General features: G+C 44.7%; 2 protein-coding genes across 4 annotated transcripts in view; one reads left to right on the top strand and one right to left on the bottom strand.

Annotated features, from left to right (window-relative positions):
* Positions 1–2,779, top strand: part of mkln1 (muskelin 1, intracellular mediator containing kelch motifs) — a 28,955-nt gene extending 26,176 nt beyond the window's left edge. For both annotated transcript variants that reach the window (XM_076012050.1, XM_076012049.1), the window contains exon 18: positions 1–2,779. In XM_076012050.1, coding sequence (XP_075868165.1) covers positions 1–122 — 122 coding nt within the window. In that variant the 3' untranslated portion in view covers positions 123–2,779.
* podxl (podocalyxin-like) lies at positions 305–23,195 on the bottom strand. 2 transcript variants are annotated; one of them, XM_076012051.1, is made up of 8 exons: positions 22,672–23,195; positions 8,567–9,244; positions 7,616–7,908; positions 7,496–7,519; positions 6,304–6,436; positions 6,178–6,221; positions 5,950–6,069; positions 305–5,106 (listed from the first exon to the last, which is right to left on the bottom strand). In XM_076012051.1, exons 1-8 carry the CDS (start codon positions 22,718–22,720, stop codon positions 4,915–4,917), a joined length of 1,533 nt encoding a protein of 510 aa, XP_075868166.1. In that variant the 5' UTR covers positions 22,721–23,195; the 3' UTR covers positions 305–4,914. The 2 variants fall into 2 exon arrangements, with proteins under 2 accessions (XP_075868166.1, XP_075868167.1); XM_076012052.1 differs by lacking the exons at positions 8,567–9,244; positions 22,672–23,195 and adding an exon at positions 8,215–8,484.
* Positions 23,196–27,007: the final 3,812 nt, after the last annotated feature.

The raw sequence follows: 27,007 nt of genomic DNA, 5'->3' as shown, positions 1-27,007 counted from the left end.
GATTCTCGGACGTGGACCAGACGTACGCCCAGCGGACGCAGCTCTTCGACACCCTGGTCAACTTCTTCCCGGACAGCATGACTCCACCCAAGGGCAACCTGGTGGACCTCATCACCCTTTAGCACCCCCCCCCACCCCCTACTGACCCGTGCTCCTCTCCTCCTCCACACCTCACTCCCCGAACTGCCCCTCCGCCCCCCCCCCCCCACCCCCACCCCCTCCTCTGCTGGGACACGCCGGGGACAAACGGAGGTCTTTCAGAAACCCGGTTGCTTTTTTTTATTATTTTTTTTATTCCCCCCCCCCCCCCTTTCCCGTTCGTCGAGCCCTGCTGGTGGGATTGTACTTCATCGGGAACCTGCTGCTGTCACAGCCGGCGCCACCCGATGGCGACGCTCCGCAAACAAACACTCGAACAGCACTGCGGGAGTTGGATTGGAAGCCGAGGTACGCAAGAGCCGGGTTTTTTTCCTTTGCCGTTCTGGGTGATTTCTGCCAAACGTCCCCTTCTGTTCTCCATCATCATCATCATCTCATTGTTCTTTTGCCCCCTCACCACCTCCAAAAAAAAGAAAGGTTTGGTCCAAAACAGAGGAGTTGCACGTATTATTTCCCCTCCCATATTGTACAAGTGTTGAATCGGTGCTCTGTGCCCTAAAAAAATGGCCTCTCCCACGGGTCCGTTGAAAAAGTCGAGCGCACATTCGGCTGATTTGAGTTTGAAGAGGTGACCAGGATGTGGCTCAAGGTTCTTCACTCGTTTCAGTAAAATGTAGGATCTCAACGACCTGCATACAGAATGTGTGCTTTGTTTTTTTGTTTTTTGCTCTTCTCCAAGTCATCGGCAAGCATCTAATTAAGCAGAATTAGTTTTCACCCACAATCATTTCAAAATGAATGCAAAAAGCTGTACTAAAGTGTAAATAAACATAAAGGACTTTTCGGTGTAAAAGAGCTGAAAAGTCTCTACACCACAGGAAACACCTGCCACTGATTTGATCCTCTTTGCAATGATTTTTGGGTCATTTTGGTAGCGTGGATAAAAGTTCAACGTGTTGTCCCCTCAACCTCGCAAATGAGTTGGAAAGAAAACAAAAAGAAATCCCTTCTGTTTTCCCCTTATAACTGCAGCCTGCTGTTCTCCCCACACTGTGTCCATCCTGCTGATTCACTGCTGCCATGTAGGCCGGCCACTGGGTGGAGCTGTTGCGCAGAGAACTGTGACGATAGCAAGATAGCGCCTGACTACACCGCCAGTCGTTATATGGCCCAGTTGGCGTCTTTACCACCACCTAGTGGTCCAGCACAGGACAGCTCATTCGTCCCTTTCTGTTCGAAGATGGAAGGTTGGGGGGGGGGGGGGGGGGGTTAAAATCAAACCGCCTGCATGGGTTGTAATTTTTATTTTATTGTATTTTATTTTTTGTAACTGACCGTTTCCACTAATCATTCTTCTGACGTGGCGTTGACTTGAAAACGTCACTGACAGCTGAGACTTGATTGCCAATGAATGTTCAGTGCAGACTCCACTACTACATCATGTTACCAGGTCAGGCCGGGGTCCTGGTTGTTGGGTTTTCTTTGGCTTTGTTCTTTATGCAGTGGGAGAAGTGAATGATCATGTGATCACAACATAACCAGAACTGAGGAGTTCCTCTGTCAGAACGCTAAACAGCTGCACACATCAGCTCAAGTTTAAAAAAAAAAAAAAAAAAAAAAAAAATTGTGGTCTTTAAACATTACTGGTCACATGACGCAGAACGTAGTCCGAGCAACCAACTGGCCACGCTCAGATTTACAGCTACTGATGACTGGCGCTACTTTAAAGTTCAGGTTCGCACCAGTTGGAAGGTTTTAGCGCTGCTGGAGGGTTTTTGTGTTTAGTTTGTTTCTTGGAGGGTGTTGGGTGATGTTTACCGACGCTCGTTCAGCTCCTGCCCACTGTGTCACATTGTTTGGCCCGCGGCCTTCCCTCATTCTGTTGGACACTAACGGATTGTATTGTTTGTCGGTCAGGTGAAAAAACGATGTGTATGTATGTGTGTGTGTGTGTATATATACGTGTATACACCCACACACATATATATGTATATAATATATACACACACATATATACATACGTATATATCTGTGTGTGTGTATATGTGCATATATACACATATCTATACACACAGAGAGAGGGAGAGAGCTCGGTTGCCTCCTCTACCTCCCGCGGTCTTTGCGTCTTTTTCCACGAGTGCACTGCTTGAAAAGAACAAAGGAAAAAAAAAAAACTACCACCGCTCCACAAAATGTTGTTCTGCTGTGGTTGAGAAGTGAGAAACAAACGGCAGTGGCGAACCTGAGGCATTATTCCTGAAGCCCCTGAACCACACCGAGGGCTCATCACGCTCGCTGTAGCACGTCACACTGTTTAGTGCCGGTAGACTTATTTAAAAAGGATGAATTGTTGTGAAAAAGCACTTTTGTATGATGGAATATATGAAAATGTACAAATGCCAAATACTTTTCCTTTTTGCCGACCGTCTTGGAAATGCTCTGCTGGATGGATTTATTTTCTCCGCCTCCCCTCCTGCTCGCTTTCACTCGATCTCTCCACGTCGCACCTCCTTTTTGCCCCACCCCTCTCCCCCGGGTGGGACTGAGGGTCTTCACTGCTGGTACTCTCGGCCACATCGTTGAGCAGCACTACTCTGGTGGAAAAGCGAATGTGTAGAAAGCCTTGTAGAATTGCATTGTATGTACTGTATATATGGAATAAAGATTGTATTTTGTTCAAGTCCCGTCTCTGTTCCGTCTCTGCTCTGCCCTCCTGTGGTCAAGCACAGGTGTTGCAGGCAGCCTTGCAAGACAATATAATGGACACTCGAGTTGGAAAAAAAACCAAACACTCTTGTTTATTTGCAAATACAAATGGTGACAATTTCCAGTGTGTCAGACCCCCTGTTGGCTGCTTTCTTTCAAGCAAGCAAACTATAAATACATAAAATAACTGCTACCTTACTTTGGTGACAGTGGCGCAACTATAATAGTAATGAAAGTGAAATTATAAATTGACAAAACAAACACAACTCAAAAATAGTTTACAAAAAAAATAAGGGAAAGATTGAATGGAGTGCCCAAGGTAAGGAATTTGCACTTGTACATATTGTAAATATATATTAACTTCTTAATTGGTTTTAAAGGGAAAGTACACAATTACACATGACCAAAATTGAGAAACAGAAGTCTCTCCATCTTCAGAAATGTGTACCCACACCACTCCTCCCGCCTCCCCTTCCCAACCCAGAGCCACACTAGTCGGTGTTCACATCAGTTGTTACTTGAAAATAATACTGATGTCAACTAGAATTCAACCCCTTTTGGCCTTCTAGTGATACGTGTCGTTCAAAGGTGTGTTGCGTTTCTCAACATCTGGGGTAAAATACACGTTTATGGCACTTGCACACACAATAGATAATAGTGAAAATGGGTGTTAAGGTTAAAGGTCATGTGACCGGCGCACTTTGCGTGTGTACAAGAGAGCCGCAAGGTCAGCACTGTGGAATACATAACTATGTTGTGACATAAATTACGTTAAATCTTAGTGGTTATATATATTTTTTTATTATTATTAATTATTGCTGCAATACTTTGATAGCTTCAACGGAGTGGACTGCAGTGCCAAATGGGTTTTTGTTTGTTTGTTTCTGCAAATGCTAGATTAGCAAGGTCTCAAGTGATAATTCATTTGGCCTTGCAGAGATTGTTTGCTCCGGACCTAAGCTAAGCTACGCTAAAAGCTCTCTGGGTTAGGGAGGCTTTCACACAGACACCCCAACAAAAGTGCACTAACCTTGAATGGAGACTTCATAAACATGAACCCTTCACCCCTTTTGTAAGATGAAACGGAGGGCAGAAAAAAATGGATGTTCCAGTGGCTGAGCACGAGCCTAAGTCATGTAGTCTAACATGAGCAGTTCTCTGTGATTACACCTTAGTCACAGTGGTCAGAAGGTGGACAAAAGTCCCCCTTCATTATTTATCCACGATTGTTAGTCTTTTTTATTTTGACCTGCATTTGCAGAGACGTCCTAATCACAGTGTCCACTGGTTTTGACACAATTTCAATAATTTATTGACTAGACATGATAGAAAGTTAGCTAGCGCTTTGTTTTGCTTTTTCAGCGCTGTGGAATAAATTTGGGTCTCGACTTCATGATAAGGAAAAGAATTCTGGTCCTGAGGCTCCACCAGTTGAGAACCACTGGTCTACACACTTGGACGAGGGCGTTTTACATCCTTACCTGATGAACGTGACAAAGATCATGCGGATGGAAACGCCAGCGAGTTGCTAAGCAAATGGCAGTGGGGCAGCTTCCGGTGTGTGGACTCGATCCTTCTTTTTTTTCTTCTTTCTTTTATTATTATTACGTAATTCGTTGATTATGTTGATTCTTAGAATCTTCCCTCCCGACCTCCCATGGACGTCTTTGTTTGACCATTCGGGGTCACTCTGTTCCTGTTCCTGGCTGCTTCCTCACAGCTGCGTGCACGTGCTAGTTACATCACCAAGACTCTTTGTGTTTTAGTCCTGAGGTCGCCTAATCTAAATTAGTAGGTGTAGAAGTGAACCAGGAAACTCATACTGCTGTTAAGTCTGTTCTTCCTCCTCTGGAAGCTTCGATTTATAAAAGAAATGAAAACAAAGAAAAAAAAAATCTATTAACAGGTGTAAAAAAAAAAGAAAAATCACAGTGGGGAAAATCGCCTCACATCTGAAGTGTTTTTTTCAAATGAAAGATTTTGACTATAAAAATATGTATACCCATACTGTTAAGGCATATTATTTATGTTGTTTTTGTTGTTGTTGTTGAGGTCCTAGAGATTTTCTTTTCCCCGGGTCAGTGTCTCTCCTCTGCGCGGCTGCAGCCCCTACAGGTGAGTGTCCTCCTCGTCGGGCACGTCCCCCTTCATGTTCTCCATGGGGACGATCCAGCCGTCGATGAACTCCCCGTTCAGCGCCGACTTCTTCTCCTGCATCTCCGACTGCGCCTCCATCACGTCCAGCGTGGGGTTGTCATGGTAGCCGTTCTCCACCGTGGGCAGCTCCTCCGTCAGGTGTTGCTGGCGAAAGAGAAAACAGGAAAACTTACTTGAAGCCGCGCCACATGCTGACATTGAGTTAGCATGCTAGCCTCCAGACTGGGCCAATGGGGAAGGAGGTCCGTTCCTTAAGGGCCCAAACCTTGCGTGACAGGTGAGGCTTTAGATTTCAACACAAAAATCCAGAGCCATATGAAATGCTTCCTATCTGATATTATAGCCAGAGCAGATCAGCAGTGAAATATAAGCATTGTGTAACATTTGTCTTGATTAAGGATTTTTACATTGGTAAAAGCTTAATACATTGCCCATAAACACATAAATAAAAGTGTATACAAACAGCACAATAAAAGTAATTTGGTTTTCCTACCTTCAAAACGTTTTTTATTTATATATAAGTATGTATACTGTAATTCACATGATACAGCAGGACACTTCAGCCAATCAGAACGACCCAAGAGACAGTATGTACAGTATGTATGACGGATGACGGATTTTCTGGCCTATCTTCTGGCCAATGACTTGAAAATCTCCAATAGAAAGATTTATCATGAACTGCGCTTCAACTTTGGGGCATCCTGTCAGGGGTTTTACAGGCGGTTTTGTTTTTTTTGTTTTTTTTTATGTTGCGATCTCTGTGGAAAAATGTCTTTTGGGCCACATGGGTTTTCTTGGCTACAGTACCTTAAGCGGCCACCGGGGGAGATTCTTTTTATTTATTTATTTTTTCTTGCTGCGCTGCTATATTGCCAGTCTGGTGCCCAGCTCTTATAACACATCCACAGTGAAAAAAAAAAACAATGGGGGTAAACAGGATGCAACAGAAGAGCGATGGCGAAGGGTTAGGGGTGTAGCGCCACCTACCTGGTTCTCACTGTACGGCTTGCGATGGTGCGAGGCGCACACGGCCAGGATGACGATCATGATGAGCAGAGCCCCGCAGGACGCCAGGATGGCGATCAGGGTTTTGTTGTCCGTCGGCTTCTGTCGGAAGGAGAGAAAAGACCCTCAAACACTGCCTCGCAGTATCTACGGAAAAAATCACGGAAAAATCGACGTTCCACTCATAGCGGCCCACCCACGGCCTCCTACCTTATCCAGTTCTTCATAGTACTCCTCTGCCTGTTTGGTTGCCACTGCAAGACACGCTTGGTTTTAGCCTCGGGTCTAACTGCCTGTTCAATTTTGCGCCGGGACAAAGACTTTTTTTGGTCCTACCTTTACCGCTGATCTCCACTTCTTGAAAGCGTAGTTTATTGCCGACGTGATGGTATGTCAGAGTGCAGTTGCCATCTTGCAGACCGTCCAGCAGGTGGTTGCAGACCGCCACCAGCTTCTTGTCCTCCTCGGTCTGAGGGTCAGAGGGCGCAGTGCTCGTAAACAACGCCCCTCCCCAAGAGTTTGAAGAAAGGAAAGGTTCAAAGGTCGCGTCTTCCTGCGCTGTCGCGTGTGTAGATATATTTCTGGTGTGTTTTGGAACAGGGCAGCCAACAGAGAGCGGCTGAGTATGTGAGGGAGGTGTGGGAATGTAGGAAACTAGTGAAAGGCAGGAAGGGCTCCCACTAAGACACTTTTCCACAGAGACCAAAGTCTCTCTCTCTCTCTCTTTTTTTTAATATGCACTTCACTGTTTCCTGTCCTGTTCCTTGTCTGGACAGCCACAATATCCACCAGTGATTTCCACACTATTACACTAAACACACTAAATCAGTGACGTTACATACTAATTTGTTATTAAATGTGTGTACAATAGTGTTGCCAACTTTCATTCAGAAGCAAAAATAATTAAAAGGAAAATAATTAAACCTGAGTCCCAAAGTACCAGGTGTGGGGAAAATAACAGTTCCTTCCTTTATTTAAAATAGCTTCAAAATAAGAGCCGCTCAGTTTCATAAGAACTCTGGAATCCAACAGGTTTACCTGGGTTCAAATGTGCTTAGCTATTGTTCATTACTCACTTTAGTTCTGAGCTTTCAGACACATTGCGTTTTTACATATTATTAGATTAAAAACTAAATGAAAAAACTTGAAGAGTAATCTTGCAGTAATTTTGCACTAACTTTTTAGCCGGGTTGGTTGCTTTTCACATTAACGAGTGTCTCATTACCAACTTCAAAGCTGCAGCCTCTTAAGAAAGACATAAGTTCATTTTTTTTGTTTTTCTTTAGTTTTGTTTTGCTTATCCACCCTGCAGGATGTTGCACAATGGTCAACCATCTTTAAACCAAAGGGATGTTTGGGAGCAAAGAAAAAGCAGTAGACGGGGAGTGTCCCTGCCTCCCCGTGGACGTGACAATAATGGAGATTGGAGGAGAGGCGAAGCACGCATTGTGCAACATAAATAGAAATCAGTCTGATGCCAGTGAGAGATCTGTGGTAAGAGAAAAGAAAAGAAAAAAAAAAATCGTACCTCTTGTCCATTGTTTAGGGAAAACTGTGGAGGACAAAATTGGAGAACAAATCTGTCAGTGAACATTCACGTCAGTTTCCCCAATCTGGTCACAGTGACAGTGTGTCGATCTCTTCTTACCACAAACTTTTTTAAGTGGATGGTTTCTGTATTGTTCGTTATCGCCTTGGAGACGCCACTGGTCGGAGTGAAGCGTAGCGGCGTGGTGGCGGTGGCGGGCTTGGCCGGCGTGGCTTCCGCTTTGGTGGTCACGGCCTTGGCTGCAGAGGTTCCTGCAATGATGGTGGTTGGGGTGGTTGGGGAGGTGGTGGTGGAGGGGATACCGGGGACGAGCGTGCTCACAGCGGGCTGCGAGGACGCAGGCGTCGTATGTCCCTGGCTCGCGGTCACAGTGGTCTTCTGGATGACTGGATCTGTACAGAAAATGACATTTTTTCCCTCAAAATCTTAACAAACCTAAACTCTTCATCTTTATGTGGCTGTCTTGGGTGAAGGTGGGTACAACAAACAAACAACTACTCACACTCACGCCTACTTTCATTTTCAATGAATAGTCCCTTACATGAAATGGTAAATGTTGTGTGTGAATTTAGGTAGGACTAAGTATGATGTCATGTGAAGGGCTGGATGTGAAATGCACGGCCCTCCACTGGGTTATAGTCTCTAAATGAAAAGACGTACGGGGGGTTTGGACGGACATTTCAGGTAATTATGCTGACCTGTGTCACTAATATAAGTTTCTTTCTCAAAGTTTACCGTAGACCTGGGGTCACCAACGTGGTGGGCACCAGGTACAGTAGTCTCCAAGGACAACATGAGTCGCCTGCAAGGCCTATTGGAAAAATAGCGCAATTTGTTGAGCTGCGTCTAAAATTCAATTATGTCCAACCTTGTGATCAGTGTCTTCACATAGATCAGTAGCATTAATAGTCATGCATAACTGAGAATATGTGTTATTTCAGGAGAGTGTAGCAAGTGTTGCCCTTCTAGGACCCCTGAAGTGGCTCTCAAGTTCAAAAAGGTTGGTGACCCCTGTTGTTGAGTGTTTTGCGCTCGCCACTCCTTCATTACCTGACACTCCTTGATTAAACCTGGTGGTGGGCAGGGTGTTGGCGGCCGATGAATTTTGGCTCGTTGGAGGAGCACCTGTCAATACTTTGGGGGTCTGGGCTGTTCTGATGTTGCTGGCGACCGTTGGCGTACTTGCAGGCGCTTCTGTCTTCGACGTCCCGCTTGTGGGCTCAACCGTTCCGAGGGCTCTAGTTGCCGTGACAACGTCACGTGATACCACAAGAGTTCCGGTGTTGCCTGCGGTCGAAGCCGGCGTGACGACGTTTGGCAGGCTTGTGGTCACCGGCGGCTGAGTCACAGCGACGGGGACGGTCATTGGAGGTGCCGCTGTCTTGTCAGGTTTAGTCGGTGCCAGCGAATGGGCGGTAACTGGCTGCGCTGTAAGTTTGGTGGTAGCCTGCGTCACCGCGTTCGGGATGGTAATCAGAGCAGCGGGCGTTGGCGCCAGCGTGGCCGCGTCTGTGTTTACATTGGCAGCTGGGGTCGCCGGTGCTGCAGGACCAGCGCCCGTAGCCGTCTTACTGTTGCTGGAGACTGTAGCCACCGCCACCGTTGTCGATGTAGCCGAGTCAGGACCTCCAGCAACACTTGGCGGAGGTGCTGTGGCCTGGGCTGTTGTTGTTGGGGGGGTCTGAGCGTCATTATCAGGATCTTTGCAGAAGCTACAGAGGAGGAAGCCTGAGGAAGGAAAGAGGAGACACGATTGTGAGCGAACAGGGGCATGTAGCTAAGGTGGCTAGCGCGGGAACTGTAAAGGTACAGCATGTGAAATTCTGCCATCTAGTGGTCAGATTTTAGATTGCGTCGCTCATTCGCTCACTCCCACTCTCTTCTGAGCTTGCCAGTGAAATGCGGTGGCCTGCGTACACAAACCTGGATATCTCGGCCACCTACTTCTTCGTTGGTTTATTTGAGGACACAAGCGTTCACCCTAAACTGTCAGGCAGCTGGATTGTCCACACCAGCCTTCCTATGCCCCTCAAGAAGACGCTAGCATATGCACAACTGCATTCCAACAAGCTGTCCCTATATTGCACTACCGTCTTTGTCCTGATAGTAAACATAGACATGTGTCATCTTATATGTCTAAACGAGGAGCTGAGATTGTGTGTTTGAGGGTCAGGGACTGTGTAGCGGCTTTGTCAGAACTTACACGTCACCTTTGCTCCTCTCGTTTCCTGCAGGTGGGCAGCTGTACACTCGGGCAGCAGCACAGCCATACGTGCACCTCGGCCTATTTATAGAGAGCGGGACAGGATGCCGCGTACAATAAACGTGGAAGCGCCACGCCCGTGTCGGCGGCCAGTTTAGAGAGCACTGTGAACAATCTGAGCCCGGCTCCACAGTCACAGAACAATGGCCCAGCCCTGTCCCTCAGACGGCTACCCCTGCACACTGTGACCTCCACCCACTTCCATGTGCATTTTTTCACCTGACACACAGCCGGTACCCATCATATGTAGACTGTGTTGCAAACTACCACGTTAGAGAAACGAGTGGGTTTGCAAATAAAGCTTTGTTTCTTTTTTTACACTTTCCAAAAAGTAGCTTTTTTTTAAAAACTATATATTTACTGTACATTATCTATTCTTAGTTGTACTCATAAACATAAGTTAATCGTTAACTTAATAGTTTGATGCAAGATCTTAAAAAAAAATCCACGGATTTGGTGTGAAGTGCTTTGCGCACTTTCAAATAGGAGGTATTTTCTATTAACAAGCATATTAATATATATAGATAGATAGATATATAGATAGATCTGACTGTAGATAGATAGTTTCCCTTATGTTGACAAGACTATGGCAAGGAAGAGAAAGAATTTAATATCAATATCAATAGACAAATTGTAAAGAGGCTACACATTGTTTTATAATTTTTTTAATATATTTTTTTTCTGAAGTTTTTGGTTCGCTACCCACATGTTGCATAACTCTTTTTTGAGTCAACATTAATCTCAGTAAAGATTGTACCCAGGAAACAATTAGCATTATTTTTTTTGCCCCTTACCCGTAGAAAAAGCAAAAACATACAACGTCTAGCAAGTTTTTGGCATTATTTTATGTGATTGAGCTGATTTTGATGGTCACACTAATACATGCGTGCTTGGCACGCTGTAGGGACAGTTATCAGCCATGTATAGATATAGAGCAACAGAAACTAGAGTGCTCTGACATGCCCTCGCTATTCAGGCGGTGTCAGTTCCTTGGTTGGCTGATAACCTTGGCTCAGGTTAAGTGGAGGCTGGTGGAGCCGATTAGAGGCCTGTCACTAATCAGCCCCGCAACCTGCTGTCATAAACACGACTACTAAGAGAGTACTCTGTCAACGACCACCCCACTCCCTCCCCGCTGAACTGATTGGGCCGAGCGTTCCATCTACAGTGCACTGTATTTCAAGGATTTAAACAACATTTCTACAATAAAGAAGAAAGGGAAAAAGTGAACTTCAACATTTTTAAAAGTGCATGCTCTTAATTAACAGTCCAGTGTGTAAAAGTTTAAGGGAGCCTCCCTGACAGTGCATTTTGTGTTAAAAAATGGTGGTACACGATGGCAGCTAACTAAGACCAAGACCATTATTGCTCTATGTATATTCTTATCAATGGCGGGCCGTCAGGGCCAGCTAGGCAGTCTCTGCTGGTCTAACCATACTTAGAAAAGCACGTTTTAAAATAAATATGATAATAAAGTCATTCTCCATAGTCTGTTCTTTTCACATCATATAACATCCACTTGGTTGCGTTGCTTCCATTGTCGTATATTACCGTAGAGTTTTTGTCCAATCACATTTCAGCTAGCTTGTGTTGCCAGGTGCCATGAAATCTGCCTTAGGCCAGCAGAACCAACATAGCAGGCTCCTGTTTGTTTAATGGACCTCAGTGAGTTGCAGTAGCCAATCACATCTCGAATATCAAATGCCAAGTCCAGCTAGCTGGCCGTACGCTGAATTTCACATGTGTGCGTCCTGTGATTGGATGAGCACTGAGAACCTTCCAGACGGAACTCAACTCAGAGATCAGGCTGCCTTCACGGTGAAGCCATGGCGGCTGAAGGAGAAGATGAAGATTTAGCTGCCAAATCATCTGCAATTTAAAATGTAAATACCATGGCGCATTGGCGCAGTAGCTGCGCCAACATGTTCAATTGGTCAACAATTTAATAATTAAATAATTTGTCTCGTTATCGTCTCGTTATCGTCTCGTTATCGTCTCGTTGGCGATAATACGCAATTTATTGGACACGGTTGGACGAGAGTTTAGGCTCACAGTGTAGTTTTGCTGGACTTATTAAAACTTTGTTGAGGAATCTCTTAAAATTTCCCTTTTTGACAGCATTAGTTGCCTTAGTTACTTAGTCTTAATTATGATTTAAATGCTCTGGAAACTATGTTTTGCTCAACTACGTCCCCTATATGAAGGTGATGTAATGTCGAAGTGTGATTCTGTATGGATTCTTGAGCTGTAGTATAATATCGAGGGTATTATGAGGTGTGTTAATTTAGGGTGGACTAAATATGACGTCACTGATGGCCTAGGCGTGAAATGCACAGTCCACCACTGATTCTTATATATATATTTTATTGTTCTGCCAGTTTACACTGTTATTAATGTATTAATGGCCAGTATGTTTAGTTTTCACCAATAAAAAAAAAAATCAGAAATCAAGCCAAATTTTGCACACTGGAGTTTTAAAGCTGCATAAGCTGCGAACTGCTATCAGTCCACTTTTGGTCAAAATGTTCCATCTCAATAAAGGTAGTTTAACCTGGAAAAACCTTCCAAATAAATTCATGAAGAGAATTTCAAATGAATTTTACTTCCAACAATACAGGAGGTTTGTTTGGTCAGAAAGAAAATTGCTTGTTTCTCTCACTCAACCTTGTCCTTCATGCAGCTGTGCGAGTATCACGTCTGAAGCACTCAGATATTTTCTTTTGCACTTTATGTGTTTGCTCTTTGTCTGAATGCTTAATGCTTAGAGGCATGGATGTAAATAAGTGTCACGCTAATGATGCCGTGTTTACACTCAATTCATTGTAACTCCATGTTGTTAGCGTTTATCAGCATGCTCTGTATCTGCCGGCCAAGTAAACCAATGCAGTGAAGTGACGGTAAATCCATTGACGCCTTGAAGATGTCCCATCAGTCAGTGAACCCCACTCCCCCACCATCCCCCACCCCCACCCCAACCTGTGCAGCATCTTGTTTAGTGTGACCTCAGGTGACCTCAGCTGTCTCGGATGCATCTGTTTCATTGCGGGCGACAGCACCTAGTGATACCCCTGTTATCAGTGCTGAGGTTTGTTTTTATCTCGTCCACACATTCCTCAACACACACACACACGAACGCGCGCGCACGAGTACGCACACAGACACACCAGCACCTGTAGTCTGTCAGCCTCCTTCTGTAGTTTCCATTACACTGCATTTTGTATGTTTTGTTTTTTTTTCCACAAAGACTCCCAGATCTTTTAAATGTCTGTTGGCAGGAAGGAATGCCACACTGTTACACATCATATTTGGTGTTTTTTATCTTAAGTTCTTTCTTGTTTTTTTTTGCAGAATGACTAATTGGCTTTTCAACAGGTGTCCAATCTGTTGATTGACTCTCAGCACAGGCAGGGCATCACATTTTAGTTTTTGTTTAATTCATTTTTGTTTTTTTTACAACTGCTCTTCAACCTTCACATTTCAGTAAGCTTGACTTGGGGAAAACGCTCACACTTTTCAATATAACTGTGCCAATGCCAAATACGTTCTGCTCCATAAGTAAATTCAATTAAACATATCCGAGGTATATCCGAGGGTAGAGGCAGAAAATAGAACAGAAGGGAAATTTGACACTCAACAGTGCTGACACTGTTGTTATCATCAGTGCAACCAGCAGTTGTAGCTTCCTAAGTTCTATAAGTGCTCATTATCCACTATAGAAGACCTACTGAAATAAAGAGAGGGTCAGAGTATCACCCTAGCAGGCAGTAAAAGTCGGGGTCATCGACATGATGTCAAGGCACTCCAATTTGACCTTGTCCTCGTCAGGTATTAGCGTTTAGAGGTCGAGGTTGAACTCGACAGACAATAGCTTAAAAATGATTGGATTTTCTTTTTCCAACAGCGCCGTGTTTCTGAAGCGCTAACATGTAATTCATCATTCATTGATTGTTTTTTTCCTTCTGAATCACACAATTATCTGTCTAACTAGTCGTTTTTCGCGGCCGTCATTCGCCTGCGGGCTGTGAGAACCGACCTGCTGTCCTTTCCCTGGCGCGTCCCTCAACCTCTTGGCTCGCCTCAGCTTCAGGAAGCACTTGTGTTGATTTGCTCCCCCCCCCACCCCTCGCACCCACCAGAACCCCCACCTTCCCCTACGAGTCTGATGTATAAATTAGGTTTCACGTAACAAAAACACGACATCTGCCCAAGGTTTTATTGTTTACCAACAATGGTTTGTATGTTTTTGACACGCGCAGCCCAAACTTTCACATCCTTTGACGTAAACCTGTTAAAAAAAAAAGGTGCTCTCTTTTTTCCCCCACACCAACTGTGTTTACAAACCTGGATGTGGTTTCTATGGGATACCGTACAACCCCGACGTTCATCCAACACAAACTTAACTGAGCTGTTGGCAGGTTGACAGTGATGCAACTACATAGAAGAAACTAGAACACATTGCTTCAAGTACTATTTTTTATGTAAAATGTGAGTATAAAAAAGGAATAAAAATAAAACAAAAATAAATCTCCCCAGCCCACAATGAACAAACAAAAAAAAAGAAAACATACCTTTTTCCATTTGCCCTCTATTTAATGAATATAAATAAATCCATAGGGAAGGTAGTTCAATTATTTTGCAAGGCCACAGACGTGAGTTGATCCTCCTCAACCCTCAGAAATACACATTGCAGCAAACCCTCATGTGCCCGATGGAACTTTCCCAAAATGTATATTCCACTGACCAACGGCCCCTTTAAAAAGACGGCCCAATCTTAACATAACTTGTGAGACAATAGAACAAACCCTCCATTTGTCACAGCCGCGTCTGTCAGTCTGAAGCTGCGTTTATTGCTTCATTTTCCCTGAGGCGTGACTCAAAAGACTATTTTCCCCACCAAGATGAGTCTCAGGTGATGTTCCTTTCGCCAGAAAGTTGCCCCTGTGGCGTTCACACACTTTGCAGTTGCTTCCCTTATTTCCTCCTGGTCTTCTTCTGTGGTAAATGGCAGCTTTCAACAGTCGCTTCCTGTTTTTATAGCCGCTAAAAACCCACGTGGGGCGATTATGTAACGCCCAGTCTGCCTCGAAATCACTCCCGATTGGAACTTGGTGAAAGTTTTGCTTGAAAAGTCAGCGCTGATGTTCCTTCCACGCTGAACCTGTGGAGCACGACTGCGTTTGGCCCGTATTCACCTCAGATAGCAAAGGTATTCACATCCTGTGCTTAAGTAAAAGTATAGATACTCGTGTGAAAAAATACTTTAGTAAAAGTACTGATTCAACTCTTTCACTCAAGTGAAAGTAAAAAAAGAGTACAAGATCTGAAATGTACTTAAGCGATTTTTTTTTCCCATTAATAAAAAAAAAAGCATTCATTCATTCATTCATTCATCTTCTATACCCGCTTATTCCTATTCAGGGGGTCGGAGGTCTGCTGGAGCCTCTCCCAGCTGTCATAGGGTGAAGGCAGGGTGACACCCTGGACAAGTCGCCAGTTCATCGCAGGGCCACACAGAGACAAACAACTATTCACACTCACATGCACACCTATGGACAATTTAGAGTGTTCAATTGACCTCACATGCATGTTTTTGGATTGTGGGAGGAAGCCGGAGAACCCGGAGAGAACCCACGCAGACACAGGGAGAACATGCAAACTCCACACAGAAAGGTCCCAGGTCCGGGCCCCGGAATCAAACCCACGACCTTATAAAAAAAACAAACCCTTGTTGATAATTTTATCAAAAAAAATAAAGTTTTAAACAGTTTTGATACTCTCAATACTATGTAGTTAGTTCTTTTTCAACTGCAGCACAATCTAACTGTCAGTAATAGCTATGACTAGTGAACACTAATTCGATACTTTTGACACTTTTAAAATCAATAACCATGTGTATATTACGTGTATATTTTTCTCTGAACTGAAAATGTTCTGAACAGTAACATCAAAGCTGAGGTAAAATAATCTCCTTCTTCAATATGACCCACTGATGTATTTAACTCCACAACAGCATCATTCAAAAAGCTCCACTTTAAGCAACAACTATTATAATACTAATAAGTGAAATACTTTGAACATAACAAGCATGTTTTTCCAATGTAAGAAGTAGAAAGCACAAAAGTCCAGATACCTGAAAAATCTATGTCAGTACAGTAACAAAGTATTTGTACTTTGTTGCTTCCCACTTGTGCTGGTCACTGAGACTAAGGTCACTTAGGTCACGAGGGGGTTAAAAGGGGGATTTTTCTACTAATGGCCTCTCGACAGGGGGTGCCGCCATTGGACTCTCGTGGACCTCCAGCCCATCCTGTCCAAGATGAGAACTACCATCATATCCTCCGTATCTGAGGAGAAAAACAGCCCAGCCGGCCGAGGGCGGGGACCTCCTGAATTGTTTTCCCTTCCTGGCTACAGAGTTGTAAATAAATGTCGCCATGAGCGACGCGCAGACACAAGGAGGGGAAAGGACTGAGGTGACATTTTTATGGCCCTTCCGTCTGAGCAAACACCGCTGTTGTGACTGGGCTCCTCCTGACACCGCCGGGGGTCAAGACAGGCAGCAGTCACTCCTTTCACGTTAAACAACGTCAGCGCGCGACAAATGCAGATGGAGCGCAGCACCGCCAGCTCATTGACCGCCGATAAATTTCCATTTTGTCCGTTTGAATTCTTTTACATTGCACCACTTGCTCACTTTTTCGACAGCAAATCACACGGCTGCCGAGAGCACTTTCGCCAAAACCATTGAGCAGGTTAATTTAGTGCAGTGGTTCCCAACTGATGGAGTCTCAGCACCCACATTTTTCCCTCATCATGAAGTCGCCACCCGAATTTATTCCACAAAAATAAAAAACGCTAGCCCACTTTATATCATGTCTAGTAAATAAATGATTGAAATTCCATCCATCCATCTTCTATAGCCGCTTATTCCAATTCAGGGTCGCGGGGGTCTGCTGGAGCCTCTCCCAGCTGTCTTAGGGCGAAGGCAGGGGAAACCCTGGACAAGTCGCCAGTTCATCGCAGGGCATGATTGAAATTATTGAATTGAATTATGAGTCCGACAAACATAATGCCATGCCAACATTTTCTCAAGAAATATATATGTGGCAAGGCGCAGAGGGCCCTTGCGGGCTTCAAACCCCAGACTCCCGGGTAATAGCCATGCACGCTTAGCCATTCAAGTAGCCAGGGCGCATGATCTAGTGGAGGCATGGTGACAGGACCACCACTGTCAAATATATAATTAAAAATCCCTTTTTTTTTATAAAAAAAAAAAAAAAAGGCAAACTGCCCATGAAGTCGCGACCCAATCAACACAACTCCATGAACCACCAGTTGAGAAACGCTGGTTTAGGGTCTTTTCATTTGATTTAGACAAATCTTGGCGCCGACAGACTGGATGTTAATTCTTCGACCCAAACTTGACCCTTAACTTGACCCCTAACTCGACCCTTATTTAAAAAGTGTTGTGTTTAGAAAGAATCAGAAACACACATCAATTTTCTGAAAGAAATCTTTAAAGTTCAAAGAAAGAAACATTGTGTATTTATCAGCATTCCAAGGCGTAATATCTCGAGGTTCATCATTTTGACGAGACACTGATTAAACTGTACCACGGAAACGCAAAAACCCACTTTGGAGTGATTTGCAAGCTCAAGTCCGCCTCCCAGCGGCTGTTCAGCTCCGACATATTTGAAAGAAAATACACGTTTTTTTTTATTATCCATAAACGCATCTGATATCCAGCCAGTCATCAACGAAATGGCTTCGGAGAACAAGCACAGCAAATGTACCCCGTTAGCTTGGTGACAGGCTACACAGAGCCCCCCAAACCTCTCCACGTGAGGACAACCGACCCCTCGCTCGCTTGCAGGACCCCCTGCTCTAGTCAGGACTCAGCCCCTCAGCCTGCTGCCGCCTTGGGCCCCACCAAGGGAGGCCATTCAACTCTGCTGGGGGAGGAGGGGTAAAAGAGGAGGAGGTCTTTACGCTTTATTTTACAATGTGTGCACCAGTGAGGGGAGGTGAGGAGCGCTGAATGCACAAGCACTCGGCGAGGAATAAAAGGGAGCCAAGTGAAAGGGAGGAGAGGGAAATGATGGGGGTGGGCGTGTGGGCGGAGTGTGAGGAGGGAAAGTGAAGGCGACGTAAATCCAACGGCCACTTGGCCACACACACACACACACACACACACACACACACACACACACACACACACAGCCTCACCTTATTGAGGAACAACATACTCCCTGTGCTTGGAAACCAGACTGGTACAGTATGTGTGTTTTTATATGAGCGCTGCTGGTGCACTAATGCTAAGAGCTCAATGCTAAAGTTCCATCATCAACACCTGCAACCCCCTTCCTCACACACACACACACACACACACACACACACACACACACACACACACACACACACACACACACAGCTCCATGCAGGCATACACTTTCACAGAGTGGAAGGAATTCAAAGTTGAACTTGGTGAGAATTAGGATGACGGCTAAAGTTGCTAAAGTGAAGTGTAGAAGTCTTCATATGAAGACGTTATTCACATTTTGATTCTATGTGTCAGACTGCACTGGAGCACCATCACATGACTAAATAGCCCAAAAAAGAGTTTAGATCAACTATACGGAAATGAATAAATAATGGTAACGACAGCACCAACAACACATTTTAATGCATTCAGTGGGACAAAAATAATTGTCCCAGTTTACAGAAAAATATTCTATTACGTCATAAAGGTTTGATCCAGAGTATTTATGACCTGGTTTAACTAGTACTAGTACTAGTACGACACAAAATCACTCCAGGTACGAACTAGCTGTACTCTCGATGAACCGCTGACTCGCTTTCCCATGTCTGTTTATCTGCAGCCTCGGCATCGGGGGGGCGATGAAAGGAGCGCTTGCTAGGAGGGAAGGATGGATGAGAGGAATGAGTGGGGGAGTGCAGGGGTGGGGAGGGAGTCCTTGGCCGTACCAGCCGCGGGCCAGATTAATGGACACCTGGCGAGGCGGGAGGGGGGAGGACGAGGTCATTGCGGAGGTGAAGGAGGAGAGCGGCTCTTTAATCTGCGGGGTCGGACGGTGATGGAGCCTCGCGGCGGACGGATGCCAGCCGCCAGTGCATAAAAACAAACAAAAACAAAACAAAAAATTCGGCACGCACTTTCGGGGCTTGAATTTGTCCACCAGGGGGAGTGCTTCCTGCCGCTGTGCAACTAATTCAATGTGTCCAACTGGTGAAAAGAGGCCCGAGGACAGTTGATAGGGACAAAGTTCATGAGGCTTCCTATTGAGAAGGTTGCAATAGATGTCTGGTTGGCTTTGCTTCGTCTCGCCAAAGCCAAACCGACTTTTTTCCCAGTCGAGAAAAAAAAAAATGAACGTAGAAAGACATCAAAACGAGCTGCCACTGCGACACGAACCTCTTCACAGTGTTAGGGAGTGACAAGCTACATGTAACATTGTTGCATAATTTAATTACAAAATAAAGATAATTTCAGGTGCATGACTGGAAAGAAAAGTGTCATTAAATTGCAGTTATTTGATGTCCTGTCAAGTTCGGAATGGCAGCGCCCCCTACCAGTCGAATTGTCTCTCTCTGGATTGTAGTCTGAGTGATTTCAAAGCTGCATCCACAACACCATAGATTAAAAATGTCTCCCAAGTGCCGGAAGTATAAAAACATTTCATGCAGATATCAGAAAAGATGTAATTGTCCAAATGCAAAGAATATTATATATAGTCGACCTCAGAAATGTCCATGTCGAACCTCATGACACATCTGACTTGCCACATCTTTTTTAAGTCCTGTTAAGAACATTGATTGAACATTTAGAAATACAATCAAATGCTTTCACCCTATGTATTGTCTGCAACCGCTTTCAGCACAACTAAATAGAAATCTTGCACTGAAACAACAAATTAACCGAGAGCGGAAGGATCTTGCAGTCGCCTTGCTCTCTGAATCCTCGGACATACGTTGGAGTGGGCGTCAAGACTGTCTCCACACTGCCACGCCCTTCTTGGGAACTGATGGGATGTTGATAATTTTTTCTCTGCACCTCCCAAACTCTTTTGTTTCCCGATTTGGAACAAAAGAGTTGACACCAAATGAGTGTAGCAGGCAAGCAGGATCTGTCTCCCCTGTCTCCCCCGGAGCCGTGGGTGTCCTGACAGGACAGTGACTTCAGCAGCCCTGTTATCTTGTAGGAAACGGACGGAGTCACCAACCCTCAAACGTGCAGGACGGTGGGTCTGCGTCAGGGTCAGGAAGTCCTGGGGAGGGCTGATAACTTGGAGATCCTGCCCTCTTCCCACCATCAAACCGCAGAGGTCACTCCCAAACACTGACTTGAGGGTGTTAGGTGAAAGAGCAAACAACGGGTTTGAACCCGTCAAGCGACGCTGTAGCAAAACGCAGTCGAAATCTCTTTTCAACCTGCAGGAAAGCCGCAAACTGGACACAAAAATTCATCATGAGAAGAAGTTAAGCCCTCCACATACGTACTGCCACTGCAGTGAAGCATTCTTCTCTGTTTTGGGCTTTGGGAGTTTCGTGAAACACCACAGTGCTTCGAAGCTTGACACAGCTGTCACGTGAACAGGATGCCTCAAAGCAGTTGTTTATTGTTTTGTTTTGTTTTGTTTTTAAAGAGGGAAAACAGAGGGATGCATTAAAAATAAATGGCATAACCGATGTTGGGGAAACATTCCATCTGGCAGGCCAGGTGAAAGGTGGCTAATCCAATCACATTCGTTGAAAATAGTGACCAATACTATATATATTATTCGTAGGGATGCACAGATACCAGTATGTATGTACGTGTCAATTTTGCTAAATTAGTGTTTGCGCTGTAGTGAAACTTGTTATAGATAAACACACTGAGGAATGTTGTTCAAATAACATCTGTGAAAAAATGATGAGAAAAATGAAAGTAATTCTATCATGTGTAATGGCCCTATGAAGTACTGGAAACGTGGTATCGGTGCGTCCCTGCATTTCATTTATAGGTTTGTGTTTGGACCGCGTGTCACTCATCTCACGCGCGGACTCACCCGGTCTCACCCGGAAACTACCATAAAAGGTTTCTCGGGGCCCGATGATAAGAGTCGGAGTTGTCCGCAAACGTCCGCTTGTGGCGCAAGCCTTCTACACAGCAAGGCTGAAAAACACAGACAGACTGTCAGTGGCGCTTGGACGGAGATGCGTATTCACACGCAGTATTCTTGACCTTGACAGGGAGTCGTTTTGGTGCAAGTGCTGACTGTTACTTCAGTGCAAGTCTTCCATTTAGTTGTGCTGAAAGCGGTTGTAGACAATAGGATGGGGGGGGGGGGGGGGGGGGGTTTGTGGGGGGGGGCGCTGACAGCCGCCCGCTTTGAGCGGTTCGGAGGTGCGGGGGGGGGGGTCATGTCATGTGTTGCACACAACAAAATAAAAGCCTCCTGGTAAAGAAAAAAGTACTGCGGCGGCGGCGGGTGGGAGAGCGGCAGGTGCGTAATTAAAGACAAACACTTTGTGGGAGAAGCGCGGGGCCGGGGGAGAGAGCGAGAGGTCAGGGTGCGAGCCAGCCATTGGAGGGCTGCGTGTGAGCCTGGACGGAGGGCCCACATGTTCTGCACAAGCATCAGGAAAAAAACAAACAGAAAAAGCTTTTTAATTAGTCTTTTTTTGGGCTTGCTGACGGCAGCAACACACACACGAAAAAAAGAAATTAGCTTCCGGTGGAAAAACTGACATCACGAGAACAAATGGTCGATTCAGTGCCAAATTAAAACATAAATATAATAAATAACAATTAATTAAACAGTACATTCTATTTCTTCCTCTTCCTCTCAATTCTTATAATCTCTGATTTATGTGCTATGCAGTTTTGGATCCTACATCCATTACTGTATATGTCTGTGTTGTTGCTTTTTCACTCTTGCGTGACAATTTATGGAGAAGATGTACGTCATACAAAATGTAACACTTTATTAGTATTTCACCTTTCTTCACATAGTTACAAAGTGCATACACAGGCATAAAAAGAGGAACAACAACAATAGCACAACGGCAAAAAACAACAGAAAAATATATGGAGGAGATCGGATTATATATGAATACGTTAGACTGATTTGTTTTAGGTTTTTCTTTAGTCAGCATGAATAAAACATGAGTGGGAAACCGTGTGCCCGTTGACCTATGACCCCTGTCAGTACAGCAGCCCCAACACACTGAACGCAGACAATTGGAGTACTCGGCAATTTTGCAATTTCCAGATTCCAAGTGTTTCAAAATGTAAGCTCCTCTTTTCACAACTGCACACGTTTATCTAAAATCCCAAAAGTGGGATGTTTCACATTTCAACTTGTGATCAGCAGCTGCCCACTTCCCAAACCTTATCGCGACCGTTCCGACAATATGAATATCCGCCACACCCACAGCAAATAACAACTTTCTGCCTTCAAGCGGATGGAAGTCTGGCGTTTTGATTCGTTTGTTCGTTTTCTTTAAATAATAAACTTCCCAAGTTTGTCGGACAGCAGTTTCAAGCAAAAGAAAAAACGTTGAAATATTTGAACTTTGAACAATGCGGATTCTGTGCAAAGTGGGAATTCTGTTTCCACCTGCAGCTGCAAAAGCGGAAGATTAAACCAGAAATCACCTCATCCAAGGTCCAAACAACGAAGCCCCTTCTGGGAAAGTTTGATAGAATTGAAGCAGAGTTTGCAGTGCACCTGTCGCTGCATCCCTCCACACACACACACACACACACACACACACACACACACACACACACACACACACACACACACACCTTCAGAAAAGATGCTTCCCGCATCCCGGCATCTGCTAATAGCAGCAACAAAAAGCGTTGACTGAAGTTGTGGGCACTCACTGAGAGACAGCAGCAGCTGCAGCCACGTGGTCCAGGATGTCGTCCTCATGCTGCCTCCTGCTCCTTCACACAGATGTTCTTGGTAGCGTCCTCGCTCTCCTCTCCGGGTCGCTCCCCTAAACTTAGAGACGCCTGCGGGGGTGACGCCGCCGCCCCGTCACGCCTCTCTTTGGGAATTTGTATCTGGACCAAAGTGATGTGGCCCCGCCGTGATTGTCGCTTTCTTCTTCCTCTTTTGCTTCTTCTTCTGCTTCTTCTTCTTCTTTCACCCCCCTCTTCTGTTTAAACTGAAAGCAAAGAATGCTTTTGTTGGTCTCCTCTGGCTGCAGAGTTTAGGGATTTGGGTGGTGGTGGGGGGGGGGTGGGGGTGGGGGTGGCTGCTGAGTGTTTCTGTGGTCTCCTTGGCGGTGCCGCGGCTCTCACACCCCCTTCTCTCCAGCCCGGCTGCTCTCTGGTGGCGCTCTGGTCAGTCGCTGGCGTGGAGCTGCTAGCGCCGAGCGTAGCTCTGCCCACTTTGCAGGAGCCAGGGGCCGAGCCAGTCTGGTCCAATCCTGGAGCTGGGGCCGCTTTGAATAACAAAGTAGACTGTTAGGCAGAGACAGTTTCCTTCTTTTGTCTGAGTTTTTTTTTTTTTTTTTAATCTTTTTTTTTTTTTTTTTTTAAATAGTCCATGAGTCAAGGACGAAAGTTAGAGTCATGTCAGAAGTGGTGTCGTATGATCGGGGGAGGAAAGCACGTTGAGATTCACACAGTCTGCTCTCACTTTGTGACACAGGGTCTGGAGAGCATCTCCACAGTCTTTGATAAGCACCTGACTGAGACATCTAGAAATAAGAAGAAGAAGAAGAAGAAGAAGAAGAAGAAGAAGAAGAAGAAGAGTTGAGAAAATGTCAGCGTTCCAAATGTTCATTTGGAATTTTTTTTGCACAAATATTCTGTAGCAGAAAATGCCATATCTGTAAAAAATAGAAATAATACTGATCAATAGGCTCAGTTTCACCTTCCCAGTAGGCTAAGGCTCACAGAGTCACAGAGGGCTGAGCAAACTGCTGGACATCTCCACCAGCCTGTGAGAGGCATCAGCGAGGCTTCACTGTGTTCTAGCAGACTGTTTGAAAAACCTCCTGAAAAGTGGAGCAGGCAAAGGAAGTAAAGGTTGGACTTGTCTTGCTTCTGGGGAGCAAAGTGGACTTTTGCATAAAATCACAACTTCAGCGTCGCAGCTGCGCCGCAGTAGTCGCTCAAGCAGGAAAAGAAGCAGGGAATTTCATTAGAGATACAAAGCAGTCGCTTCTTACCACACCTGAAAACAAGCAATCCCTCGTCAGTCATCAAATCATGTTCATTCAGATCAGGCACCTGTAAGGTTGCGTTCCCTGCTACTTTTGTGACCAGAAAAGAAATGTTTTACAACATTATGGCCGTTTTAACGAGAAAATTAGACCAAATTGGACAGAATGAACATTTTTTTGTTTGTTTGTTATTTAAATTGTGAATTACACCAATCAAAAATTTCTACCATTTTGTTAACATATGGATATAGTGCTCTTTTCCTCCAAAAATGCCAAAATGAAAGTGTCAACAATCAAGTTTAAGCTCACGACAACTCATTCTCCGTGGTGCGCCGCGGCGTTGGTTCAAGATTAAAAAGCTTGCGGCTGATAATCTCCCTGATTCAGTTTAATGCCATTTTATTAGTCAGCATTCTTGACAAAAGTCCCGGGGGTTTCGCCTTGTCTGCTGTGTCTGGTGACACAGCAGGTGACAAAGCACTGAAAGGCCCAGTGTCGCAGCGGTGACAGCTCTGCCCGGGACCTGATGAGTTGGAGTTCATGCTGATGCCAACATTTCCCTCCAGTTGGACTTATTATTACTGGACAGGGTGACACACACACAGTTCCTGAGGATGATGGAAATGCCAAAACAGAAGAGGGAAAAAAATATAATAGTGTGAATCCTGAGAGGAAATGTTTTTTTTTTCTTTCTAAAACATCAACAAAGATCTGCGGGGATATAATATTGATTGACATTTTTTTTAACCAGGAAGCTGTTGAGCTTCCGTCTCTTTTTCCCTCTTTATTGTCTATCAACTTTTTCCGTTGATAGATAAATTGGATTAATAACCTTTCCTTGAACACATGTCATGCCAAACCTTTCAGCAGAGCATCCAGAAATAAACGGTATTCTTTTGTGGGAGTGCTAGCACAGCTTTTCCAAAATTCCCATACATTCATTCACATCTTCATTCCCATACCACTACACAGGGGTCAAGGCCTAAACCACCTGATTGGCTGGGAACACTGAGACCCTCTAAATCACTTTTCATTAACCCACAAACAACAACTTGTTTTTTGGCTAAATGGTTTATATATGGTACTGTACTCACCTAGACAAAAGCCGACATGAACGTCCGTTTGCAAGCGTAATTTATTCACACAGGCAGAGCTGAACCGAGCTAATCCCGCGCCTCCCTCTGCCTCAAGTTTCATTTAATGACTATTAATTTGCTGCTCTTTATTGGCTCACATGGATAATTTAATTCACTCCAGTAGCGGGCACAATAGTCCAGCTGGCGTCTTGTTTGCCTTTTGGGATTTAAGTATGGCAGCTCGGCCAGTGTGTTTCCCTGCAGGAGCCGTCGAGTTGACTCTGGCTCCTTGTAGCCATGGCGAGGGATATGCACAAACATCCCAGGAATTGCTTTCAAGGCACTTTAACCATGCCTTCATTCACTAAGCTCCAAATCTCCCTTGACTGAGGGCTCACGACTGGATTTAATCCAGAGATCCTGCTCTGAATGCGAAATGCAGCAACAGCACGCACATTTATATACTCTTTTTTCCCCCCCCCCCCTAAGTCTTTGCAATGGTCAAACTGCCATCGGGAACCTGCTTTGAGCTGCGCCGCTGTGGCGAAGTCATGTCATTTTTAAGAAAGGGAGAAGTTGAGATAAAATCAGGGGTGTGGAGTTTGTCCAGGGTGTTTCCTTCCAGCGGGACTGTTAAAAAAAATAAAATAAAAAAAGCTTCAAAGTCGCGACTGCCGCGTCATCGCTCGCGCTCAGCCGGTCTGCAAAACTTGTACTGATCATCATGTGAGTCATGGTCGTCGCCATTTCGGTTTTCATTCATTTTGAAAATAGAACTTTACAGTCATTTTTACTCAACATTAGACCACAGACAGAATTATGGGCCGTGTAATGGTTTTTTGTTTATTTACAAGTAGTTTAGACCAATCCCCCAAATTTGAACAGCTTTGCAAAGGCATGAATTTAGTGCTTCTTTCCATATTGACAGTCAGCCATTTTTTTGATTTTTTGCAACCATTTTTGGCAGCCCCTGCTGGCCAAACAAAAGAGTGCAGGTTTTGGGCCTCTGGGCTTCTGCTTCAGCTTCCTTATTGAAGCCGGATGCTATGTCCGTCTTTGTATACAATCAGTACTCTAGAGGTGTTTGGATATCCCACATCCAATGCGTGTGGGATATCTCAGGCTGTTCCTCAGTTTCTCTACCTTTTGACGACCTACCTATAACATTATAACTCGCCTCACTGTTAAACAGAGCCGCATCCGTCAGCTGCATCAGTTAATGATGTAAATGAAATGGCTTGGCTTTGGGTAAAGCCGTGAAAGGTAGTATGGGCCACACTGTTTCGAGGTGGAAAGAAGACAATGCAGTGGAAGCAAGTGTGCGTGTTTCTATATTGTGAAGCTGGAAGAGAGCTTCAGTATTAAGATGGACACTTTAACACTACAGTTGCGTATGCCACAGTCGACTGTTGCAACATCGCTGTTACTGTGCTTGTTATCTGCTGTCCAAATATATATATATATCACAACATGGTAATGTACTGTATTCCAGAATTATAGTCAGTAAAAGCCCCTTTAAAAGTTTTAAAAGAGTTTCATGTGATCATACACTGCGTGGAATAGTCGTTAACAGCTGAGTTACTTTCTGAAGTCCGAAGGGTCAAGGCCACTAAACCTTGGAATTTGAGCGCTTGCTGGTGCGATGCCAACCTGGAAGTGCAACGTGTCGTTACCACACAGACATGACAATGTAGAAGATCAGGCTAATTTCAAACACATGTGGATTGTATCTTTCTCTTTTTTTATCTTCTACGTGCCAGTTCATTCACAGGTATGACTGAAACACATCCAGGGCCAGTTTAATTCAAATTGCTTTGTATTATTCAGTGAAAACAGAACTGTTTAGCCCACCTCATTTTTTAAGCTTTGGAAAAAATGACATTGATTGATTCTTTACCTTGGTCAGAATTATTCAATTTCTTCACTGTTGGTGCTTAGACTAAATAAAAATAAAGTTGTGTGTGTACA

This window comes from Nelusetta ayraudi, unplaced genomic scaffold, assembly GCF_046127955.1.
Source record: "Nelusetta ayraudi isolate G7.1 ecotype Tasmania unplaced genomic scaffold, CSIRO-AGI_Nayr_v1 ptg000135l, whole genome shotgun sequence".
NCBI classification, from domain to species: Eukaryota; Metazoa; Chordata; class Actinopteri; order Tetraodontiformes; family Monacanthidae; genus Nelusetta; species Nelusetta ayraudi.
The sequence above is the reverse complement of the archived record's forward strand: the minus strand, read 5'-3'. Positions and strand labels throughout refer to the sequence as shown.